Source organism: Crocodylus porosus, unplaced genomic scaffold (genome assembly GCF_001723895.1).
Source record: "Crocodylus porosus isolate Cpor-Errol unplaced genomic scaffold, CroPor_comp1, whole genome shotgun sequence".
Lineage (NCBI taxonomy): Eukaryota > Metazoa > Chordata > Crocodylia > Crocodylidae > Crocodylus > Crocodylus porosus.
Genome location: NW_017728931.1, coordinates 95422155 through 95433297, shown reverse-complemented (window position 1 = coordinate 95433297; position 11143 = coordinate 95422155). Strand labels below are relative to the sequence as shown.

At 42.4% G+C, this 11143-nt stretch overlaps 1 protein-coding gene and 1 long non-coding RNA gene across 2 annotated transcripts in view; one reads left to right on the top strand and one right to left on the bottom strand.

Annotated features, from left to right (window-relative positions):
• The first annotated feature begins 374 nt into the window (after positions 1–374).
• IMMP2L (inner mitochondrial membrane peptidase subunit 2) overlaps positions 375–11143 on the top strand; it is an 875599-nt gene continuing 864830 nt past the window's right edge. The window contains exon 1 of the mRNA XM_019543389.1: positions 375–602. Coding sequence (XP_019398934.1) covers positions 600–602 — 3 coding nt within the window. The 5' untranslated portion in view covers positions 375–599. The remainder of the gene's footprint in view (positions 603–11143) is intronic.
• The window catches only part of LOC109315596, a 10916-nt gene continuing 4298 nt past the window's right edge, over positions 4526–11143 (bottom strand). The window contains exons 2-3 of the long non-coding RNA XR_002102548.1: positions 5750–5888; positions 4526–4938 (exon numbers count right to left, since the gene is read on the bottom strand). This is a non-coding gene — a long non-coding RNA (uncharacterized LOC109315596). The remainder of the gene's footprint in view (positions 4939–5749; positions 5889–11143) is intronic.

The following is an 11143-nucleotide window of genomic DNA, read 5'->3' as shown; positions in this document are numbered from 1 at the left end:
TAGGACACAACTACTCCTTTTAGGAAATTCACATCCTAGAGGCCTGAGGAATTTTTTTTCCATTCTGTGGAACTATTTCATGACTGTGCTTAGGATTATCAAATGCGTATGCGTGTATTTTCCCCCAATAATGTATTTTACACTTTCATGCTGCTCTACCTGACTGACCAAGTCATAACCAACTTTCTTATCTTTGTTCTTATCAGGTTGTTTTTCAGTTCATACAATGCATAATGTATGGGCAAAGAGAAAATGTAACAGCCAGTACATTAGCAGGAGGTTAGGAATGTGAACTCGTGTCTTCCCAGTAGTATTTCATGTATCAGCAACTTTTCCCAAGAACTTGTAACCTATATCAAATCGGGGTAGGTTCTGAGCTATTTTGGTTTGCGGCTGTACTAGTATACCAGATATTGAAAAATGTATTTTCTGTGCACTAAAACCCAGCTTGCAATTGTATAGACATGGCTTAAAAGATTTCCTGACGGTGCCAACTGGGAGAGCTGTGTCTTGCTCTGAGTACAAGGTAGTTTAAGGAGTAAGCTAGCTTGTGGAGGAGATAGATAGGTGTCTGTAAAGAGCAAGAGGATACAAGACAAATGGTAGGTTCCTTGATTTCTTTCTTTGGGTAGCAGGCTATTTAATAGCTTGATGTAAATTGCCAGATTTTGGATTATTTGTATTTTCTGCCTAGCTTGAAGCAAACAAATATTTTTATATATAAATTAGGGCCTCTAAGTAAATAAATAGGGCCCTATAAAATAGGGCCTCTAAGTAAATGGAGAAGTATTGTTTTGTTTTGACAGGTATTTTATTTTCATGTTAGCATTTGCTATCAAGAGCGTGTGCATTAGCAATGCACCATTATTTGGCATCCTTCAGGTTATAAAAGTGAATTGCTTTTCATAAATGCCAGAAGGGGCTTTACACTAGGAAAATTGCTGATGGCAAAGAAAAATGTGTTAATATCCTTCATTCTGTAGTCAGCTACTTTGATATACATAGGTTCTCCTAGGCATGTGTAGCTTCTGCAACCTTAAGGGTATATAACTATTACTTTTGATTTTTTTTTTAATTGTATATTGACATATGTGTCTTCTGGAGACTGCTACACATGCTCAATTCTACAGAAAAACATCCTTTTTCTTTGTGCTTTCTTGTCATCCTTTTTGTATGTGCTTTCTTATTACAGCTATACACGTGTAGGTGTTTTTCTGTTTTCTTTTTTTAGTTAGCTAAAATTTAAAAAAAGATATGACACATGCAAATGTTATTTTGTATTTTAAACGAGCCCTAAAATATAAAGAACCTACCCAAATGAAAATCAATTTCAGCTGGCTTCTACACAAACTGGTTTCGGTCTGGTGAAAGTGTTTGCATTTATTCACTTGTGTACATTAGAAGTAATATATACAGGAACACTGCGCTGTTTAGTCTGTCAGTAGTCATATAGAAGATTTCAGGCAGGAGAATCAATGCTGCTAAGGAACAATGTGTGATCAGAAAGCATATGGTGGGATCTTGCTTGATCTGAAAGTATCTTTCTCTTATATGCAGGCCCTGATGTTTATTTTTATAATTCATGTCACATACAGGCCTTCATTTTTCTGCAAGTATTTGAATAGCATGCTGAAACTCATTTTCCGGTAGGAATATGAATAGAGGCTGTAAATGGGTACAATGAGGACACCATTAAGGATGTATAGTAAGAAACATCATGTGCAGAATGGGTATATCTGTGCATCAGTGAAGTGGTCTAAACTGAGGTCTTTATCTCTGTACACATTACTTAATTTCTTCTACTAGATGGAGTAATTTAAAACTTTCATAGCAGATAACAACTCATTCATGTAAAACTGATTTTTTTTTTTCTCCTTGCAACTTCTCATCACATCTTATATTGTGCTTTATATACACTCTCTATCTTAAGCCTATACTGGAATTATACATGTCGCTAATTTTCTAGAGAACCTTAACAAGTTACTATTAAAAGATATAGTAAGAGTTCAGTGTAATCTTCAGCATTGATAACTTAAAGTATCATGGGCTTTGAAAGGGAGTTCTTTTGTACATCATTATGAAGTCCTAATTTATATCTGAGGCATGGTACTTGTAATTTTCTTTTAATTAATCTGCATAACTAAAACCCAATTCTAATACCCATAAATTCATTACTACTTCTTCTGATTTTATACACTTGAGTGCTGGATAGCAATCAAGGACTGGCCTAAAGAATTGCTGAAGAAAACAAAAAAATTATCTAGATACAATTGGACAACTATGTGTAATCTTACAATGACAGTCCTTGAGTTTCCTAAGGATACCGTTTCATAGGTTAATCTAGTATGCCTTCCCTAAAAGATGAAATTGTGTGTGTTTTTATACAGAGTATAATTCAGTCTCTTTATATATAAAGGTTTTATGGAACAAACTTGATCATGGGCCATGGTATATTAAATGTCATACCTATTTATGAAAGGTGTTGAACTTACAGTTAGAACTAATGTGGCACAAGTTGCTATGGAGAGCAATGTTGTATAGCTACATAATGAATATAATTTTTATACAACCCCAGTAGTATGGCAAGCACCTTGAGAGAATATCCAATTAAATGTAGTGGTTAAGATCATGTTCTGGAAATGGCTTGTGTTAATTTGAGTGCAGCGATTAGCAGTAGTAATATATTTTTGTAAGAAAAAGGAACATGGAGAAAGGCCTGAGTGGATGTAAATTAGTGAGTGAAGTAGCAAGGGAAGAAAGAAAACTGTTAAATTATTAAACAGTGTTCTTATTCAAACAGTGCACCCGTTCCTAACTCATTGTGACCAAGACAAAATTGCTTTGATTGATAGTGTGTGGTTTTTGTGGGTGTGTCTACACAAGCTATTAATGTGCTGTCAGCTTACTGTACAGTAAAATACTGTGCGGTAAGCTTTCCCTGGGAGTGTGTATATACATGTGTCTGTCAGGAGCAAATCTGCTCCCAACAGGAGAAGTTCAGTGCAGGGCTACTCCTGCCCTGCCCTGCCCTGCCCTGCCCTGCTCTCCTATACTGGGGTCAGGCTGGTCTCTAGGTGAGAAGAGGGACCTGTCCCCCATCCAGGGCAGCTGCCTCCCAGCTCTGAGCCCCAATCAGCAGATCAGGGTACAGGGCTGGGAAACTGTCCCCACTCCCAGAAGCTGTTTCCCAGACCCATGCCCCAGCTGCTGAGGGAGGGGACAGTTTTCCAGCCCTGTACCCTGATCTGCTGAGGGCACAGGGCTGGGAGGTAGCTGCCCAGGGGAGGGAACAGTTCCCCACCTGCTGCTGCCTAGGCTGACTGGGAGCAATTTGCTACCGATCAGCTTCTACATGTGAGCTACTGCACAGTAGCTACTGCGCGGTTAATTAATTTACTGTGCAGTAAATGCTATACATGTGTAGAGATGGTAACACTTCACTGAGCAGTTTAGTCTACTGCACAGTACAATATCTTGTGTAGACACACCCTGTATTTCCTTTTTAAAGCCCAAAGAGTCTATTTTGATCATCTCATTCTAGGGTGTCAAAAATACAGCTCTCAGTCTGGATCCACGCTATTGATATGTGTCATCCAGTCTGCAGACTTTTTCTCTGACACTGGTTGTGATGGGGGACCATCCTGTGGCAGAAGCCAAGTGCCCAAGATAGAGCTGCAGTGCTGGAGTCTCAGAGGAAAAGCCTGGCATTATGGTTTGTTCTTGTAGCAGCAGATAAGTACCTGAGATGTTTGGCTTCTTCCTGAGGCCCTGATGGGGCTCCAGCACTGCTGTTCTTGCTCTGGCACTTGACTGCTATTGCAAGAAGAAGCCGTGATGCTGCTGTGGGTTACTAAGCTGTGGTTCTCACCTGCTTGATTGCCAAGCATCCAGGCAAGAGCAGCAGTGCTGGAGCCCCTGCAACACTGTGGGAAGAAGCCACGCACTACGTCTGTGCAAAGCTTTGGATCGCGATTCGGATTTGGAGATGATTCGGGAGATTCAGAGGCTGAATCTACAAATCTGAATTGAATCGCTAGAAGCTATAGGCTTTCCGAATCGACTCAGAAAAGATTCGATGATTCAGAGATTGGGCCATAGGGTATAATGGGGAATCAACGAAATATCTATAACTTTGTTGTTTTTTGGCTGACTCAGATGAAACTTCCAGGGATGGTAGCCTCTGCTGAGGGCACAAAGACTGCCAAGTTTCAAGATGAAAGGTGCAGAGGTTTCTGGGAGTTTTCACCCTGCTGTGACTTAACACACACGTGATGAGTTTTGCTGTCAGGATTTGAGGTGCAGTTTCCCAGAAACCCATGCACCTATCATCTCCAAACTTGGCAGGCTGCATGCCCTCAGCAGAGGCTACCATCCCTGGAATTTTCATCTAAATCAGCCAAAAAACAACAAAGTTGCAGCTATTTCATTGATTCCCCATTATACCCTATGGCCAAATTTCCGAATCTTTTCTGAATCTTTTCCAAATCGAATTAGCCGAATCTGAATCAGCCAAATCCAAATCCGAATCAAGTAGTTGCCTATTCGCACAGGTCTACCAGGCACCATGCTTGTTTACATGGTGGCAGCCAAGCACCAGGGATGCTGGATGTTTTCCTGCTGGGTCCTGGGCTGAATGGAGCAGGTGCTGCGTGCACTGGATCTGGGAAGGGGGAGGCTGTGGGTTTAATCCAGCTTGCTTTATTCTTTCAAAAAGTACCAACCCTCAGGAGAACATTTCAAAATTATTTCAAATGAACTAAGCCACCTTCTTGCAGTTCTTCTTCAGGTACTTCAGTTCAGGAGAGAAGAGGGATATTTCAGATACACCCTGTCATTTTCTTGAGGCATGCAGCTTCCTGTTCAGCTTATCCTTCTGAAGCACCTAATCATTTCCTTTGAAAATGCAACTACTGAACAAAAAGGAGGTGATGCTTCACTCTATATAAAAAGCATAGTGGTTAGAATACTTGTCCAGGAAATAGACATGCAAAGCTCTAGAACTCTGGTTTGAGAGATGATACCTTTTATTAGACCAACTATGAAATCACAAAAAAAAAAATCTTTTTGTGCAAGCTTTTGGGTGCACACACCCTTTATCAAGCTCTGGGAAAATTAAAGATGGTAAAAAGTAGAAAATAGGTAGAAAATAAATCAGGAAGTGGCATTGAATCTGCATCTCCCATCCCTCACCTGGACTGGGTTCAAACCCATATCTCATGCTTCCCAGAACAGTAATTTGCAATCAGGGTGATACAGAGGCACACACTACCCTTCTTGTTGAAGGTGTTACACAATGCTTAAATAAATATAAGGTTCAAGGGGCTAGACTAGAAGCATGAAAGAGGGAAAGTGTATTCTGTGACCTGGTGGTTAAGGCAGTGTTTCCCAAACTTCTGATACCTGGGGCACATTTTTTTATGCCCAGATTAAAACTGGTGGCACACTTTACCCTTATTCCTGAAAAAATAGGGGCTGGGTGGGGGGACCATAATGTATAATGTAATTCTGGGCCCCTTTTATATCTAGTGAGGACTGGAGCTACAATGTAAGAAGTACTGTATTATTATGTGTTCCAGTAATTGGTCACTAAATTAAACTGGATAGTAAATTATTTTCATGCAAGTTGAGCAAAAAGGGCTTAGTTTCTCCAGATGACATGATGTATACAGTTTGCCTACGCAGTTTGTACTGGCAGATGAAAGTGAAATACTGAAACTTTCAGGAATTATTCAAGTAAAATCAGATTTACCGCAGTAACTGCAATGGTGAGAAATCCGGCAGGCAAAGTTCTTGTTAGTTTGACTCATCAGTGATGGAGTAATGTCTTTAGGAGTTGGACAATAATTTGTCCTAGTTGTCTTGCATTCTTAAATGGGTAAATAAAATACCTGTGAAATAATAAAGGCTATGTTAGGACTAGCATATAATATGTGGATCCAATGTACTGTTAGATGATACAAGAGCATTTTGTTTAGTTTGATGTTGTAGCAGAGCTATACAGGGAAACAGTCTGCCTCAAGGTGTATTTTATTTATAATTTTAATATCCCCAAGGAGAATACAGGGATTTAAGCACTGCTGTGGGTAAGGAGAGCACCTAGTTTAACTATATTTGGGCATCTCTGATATTAGATGGACAGTCCTTTAGTATTTAGGGTGTAAGGCATATCATAGGAACCCTAATCTCATGTTAAAATTAAGGGTCTCCATACTCCTGACACATTTCATCCTTGATGTTTTAGGCAAACTGCCTGCTAATAAACATGGTGTGTCAAGGGCATCTAGGGTTCTTTGCATTCTGTCACAGCAGAAATGAAAAAGCTAAAAAGATTTGCAGATTTGGTATGATGCACATCAGTGGACGTAGGTGACATCCCCATTATCACTACAGAGAAAATGTGATGTTTGCCAGACTGCCTCTCTTTGAGTCCTTACATTTTTTTTACCTTTACCTCACAGTTCTAAGGAACAATTTCTACTATTGCTGGCCTTGCTTTATGACACTTTTATATAAGATGCTAGATTTTGACTGAGTGCTTTGATTTTTGCTAAATTTTACATTTCATAACATGTCTGAGGATGACAGGAAGCTTAAAAAGGCAACTGTCAGGACAGTGCACATCAGATGTTTCAGGCTTCACTTTTCTAGGAAGCAGGTTTTCTGCCACTGGGCTATAACAGTATCAGATGTGTGGCTAATAATTAGTTGGTTGACATTTCTATACAAAACCCTGGAATGTAGCAAAATAAAACTATTAATCCTCAACAAACATTTTTTAGAAAAGTTGCATACTTAAAGCACTGAACAGGTTGTGGTGAAACAGGCAGTAAAACAACTCAAACTGGCAAGTCTGTCTACTGGTTGGATATGACTGCCTGTTGAGAGCATATATAGATCAGTGAAAGAACAATGTAGGAACTGCCAACGGAAGTTATGAAATCTCACCCCACACATGAGCAAAAAGTTGGAATAGACGTGTTCACTTTTAATGGTAGAAATTGTCTGGTTACAGTAAATTTCAATTTGGAGAACATTTGGGCAAGAACCGTATTCAGAAAACTGAAAGCACATTGTTTTTCAAGGCATGCATCACATATTTTTCTTGGACAATGGGTCACAGCATACTAGAACAGTATTTTAATGATTAAATATCAAGTGAAAAATTGAGCACAAGAAGTCTTTCCTGGACTAACCAAACAATAGCAAGAGGAAATAATTGGCAGTTAAGCCAAAGAGACTGATGGCAGAAGGAAAATAGCTAGAAGGGATATTAAATGGGCCACCCCAGAACACCCAGATAATTGTCCAGTATAAGCCCCGTTTGCCAAAAGGTGTAATCCAGTGGAGTGTCATGGAGGAATGGTGGGCTGTATACATTAAGAGGCTATCAAGTGAAGCAACTATGGAGCTCAGACTTCTGTTTGGAGCTGAGTATATTTGTCCTACCATCAAACTGACACAAAGCAGTGGTCCAAGCTACAGTGTGACACAGAACATTCATGAGGGAAAGTATGGGCTCATGACAGTGGTGGAGAAGAAACCAAAGGCAACTGCATAGTAGTGGCAGGCAGGGGCCAACAAGACCAAGATGTAGAGAACTTGGAGTACTGGCATCAGCTGATTTGATAAAACAAAAATGTTTGATAAGAGTCTAGAATACATACAAAGGAAAGTTGGAAGAACTGGGGATATGTAGTCTGGAGAAGACTGAGAGTATATGATCTTCAAATACAGAAAGGGTGGCTTTATAAAGAGGATGTCAATAAACTCTTCTGAGTCCACAGGGGATAGGATAAGAAATAAGTCTTAAATTATAAGGGTAGATATCTAGGTTGGATATTAAGAAAAACTTTTAACTCTGAGGGTGGTTAAGCTCTAGAATAGTTTACATAAAGAGGTTATGAAATCTCAGTCCTTGGAAGACTGTCAGAGCAGGTAATGAAACAACACTAAAGAACAATTTAGTGAAATCCTTTTAGATGGGGATACTCCATCCTCGAGCAGGCATTTGGATTAGAGGACCTGCTAAGGTCCCTTCCATTCCTAATATTCTATGACCCTAGAAACATTGGACAGTCAGAAGAAATGAGGTTCATAGCTGTATTGAGAACCAACAGCATTAATGGAGCTACAGAGTAGAAGCTCAATCCTTGCACACAGGAATTTGGGGACCTGAAGGATATTTCTACTATGAAGCCTATTGGGCCACAATAGGATGGCAGCAGAAGCTATATTCTTGTTGTGGACTATATATAAGTAGTCTCTTGTTGTGGACTATATACAAGTATATACAAGTATATACAAGTAGTCTCTGGCCTCAGCAAATACTTTTGCAACTTTCTGTTCCCTTTCCTTCTCCTCCACTGCCCCAAATCCTAAACATATTTAAAAGGAAAGCTGTAGGAACCTGGCAAGGCAATTGGAGGGAATAATATAACTTGTGGCAAGAGTTTGGAATAGGTCCCAGGAAGCTACTCTGTGTGAAATGACCAACTTCTGTATTGCACCTTTTGCTACCCTGTCACAGATTCAACAGAGACCTGTAAAACTAGTAGTCTAATCCGAGGTGTAACTGTGCAGTGCTCCACCCAGCATAGTGGTGCTACACAAAGCAGAATCTGCAACTCGGTGGAGAAAGTGATTGGGCCAGCAGCATGGCAGCTACTATTTTTGCAACCCTCTCCCTCCCCCTCTTAGTTACACTTCTGCTTCTAGTTCTGATTAGTGTCTGTCTGTGTCACTGCAGTAAGATTAATGAGCTGTGCCTGAAAACAGATATAGTAGATCATTGCCAGAAGCTGCAGGGTAGAAACTGGATGGAAATTCAGCTTAAAAGTCCTATTTCACTTTGGGGCCCCTAGGAATCAGATGCAAAATTTGGGACTGTCCCAGAAGATTCAAGACAACTGCTTTGAGTCTGTGTATTTGTATTTTCAGTGCTTCTTATATTTGCTGCCTCTTGGCAAATAGTTCCCTTAATATTCTGCTATAACACTTATACATACTGAATAAGAGCATCATTCACTTAATTGCATAGTACAGTGGATTTTAACCAGTGGTCTGCAAACCCCTCAGGTTCCTCTCTCCCCCGCTCCCCTCCCCCCAGGCTACTTTCGATCAATCAAAAGTATGTGACTACCTACACTTATAGTTCAAAGGGGTCAACAGGTCCATTCAGAATTTCCAAAATGGCCTGTATTTTCAAATTTCCTCCATTTGAATTTTTTTTAAGGGTCCACAAATGAAAAAGATTGAAAAACATTGGCATAGTGCAATGCTTATTCCTATGTGTGCTTACTGCTTACCTGACAACAAATACTGGTTAAGTAGGGTTCCCATATTTCCAGTTACAAAAAAGAGGGACACATGTTTAGGGGGAAAGAGGGTAATATCATTGCGCGGCGGGGGGGCATTGATATGGCCATGCCCTATCTCTGCCCCTCACTCCCAAGCCACAGCCCTCCCAGCCCTGCTGCTGTCTCTCATTCCTGACCCACAGTACCCTACCCTACCCCACAGACCACGCTGGTGTCCCTCACTCCCAACTTGCAACCTCCCCACCCCTGCTTATATCTCTCACTCCCAACTCGGAGGCCCCTGCTAATACCTGTGCCCTGCACTCCTGACCAACAATCCTGCGCCCACCCTGGTTCCTCTAACTCCTAAGCCACAGCCCCTCCACAACCATGGCGGTGCTCCTCACTCTTGACCCACAGCCTCTTGTTTCCCCCAGCCCTGCAGCACCTCCTGGCTGCCCTGCCCCTGTGAGCACAGGCACTGGCCCTGGTGCCTTCGGCCTGGTCACACAACTCCTTGCTGCACTCAAAGAGCCCCCTGCTGGAGGAGCAGATGCCTCCACCGCCCTGCTGTAGTCCCAGCTCCTGGACAGCTTCCCCTAGTGCAAGCAGGCAGTTGCCCCCCTCACACACTTATCTCCTTTCCACACACACGGACAGGGACAGTCCCCAAGCCCTGGCCCTCCAACACTCACCCCCCATAAACTTACCTGCTGCTGGGACTACTCGCACCACCCTGCCTGGCTGCATATCAGCTACAGGCATGTGCGTGCACAGACTCACATGATGTCCCCTATCTCCAATTGCCCTCACCCTACTCCCCCCAAGTCCCAAATAGCTCCTTACTAGGGCAAGCTGTGAAGCACCAGGAAAAACTTTGATTCAGAGCAGAGCAAAATCCTGGACATTTGTTGATATTTTAAAAAAACACCCTGATGGAGCTGGGAGGATCTTAAAAGAGGACCTATCCAGAAAAACCCAGACATATGGTAACTCTAGCTTAAGTGCATACACTGCTTAAGTATCTGGTACTTTTGTAAAATAGCTATATTCCAATATACTTCGCATAAAAGGCAAAGGAAAGCAGATGTCAAAGAGTTGCTATGAGCAGCTTTGAAAAAAACAGGAGCTAGTCAGTTTTGGGGTTGCTAATACCTGTAAACCAGGGGTGGGCAAAATTTGGCCCACAGGCTGGATTTGGCCTACCAGGCAATTCCATTGAGTGCACAGGGCCCCTCCATAAGCCCTCTGTAAGCCCTGGCCCTCGCTTCCCCTCAGAAAGCCAGCACATCCATGCAAGTGGTGCAGTTCTTGTTGCTAAACAACCACCCCCACAACCCCAGCCTGGCCTGATCTACCCCCACCCCAATCCGGGGGGCATTGGAGATGAGAAGCGTCTGCCTGGCAGAAGGTTTTGCCTGGCAACCCCTTGGCTGTTCCCAGCCTCCCTGCCTGAGAGAGTGGGAATTCAGGTGCAGGCCACACTAGGCCGGGGCCAGGCACTCTCAAAGGGGGAAAGCGGGCTGGGAGCATGGGGAGCCATGTGCTATGGGGCCAGGCTGGCCCCACATACTGCAGGAGTGTGGGGAGCTGTGCACTATGTGGCTGGGTGGGGCTGGCCCTGCTGGCTACCACCATGTGTGGCTGGGGACTTGGGCAGGAGTGCAGGGATCTGTGTGTTAGGGGGCCAGGTGGGGCTGTTGCAGTGAAAATTCAGGTCTGTGTAAGTAGGTCACCATGTGAACTCCAGATTCCATAGATTTCATAGACTTCATAGACATTAGGGCTGGAAGGGACCTCGGGAGATCATCAAGTCCAGCCCCCTGCCCAAAGGGCAGGAAGTCAGC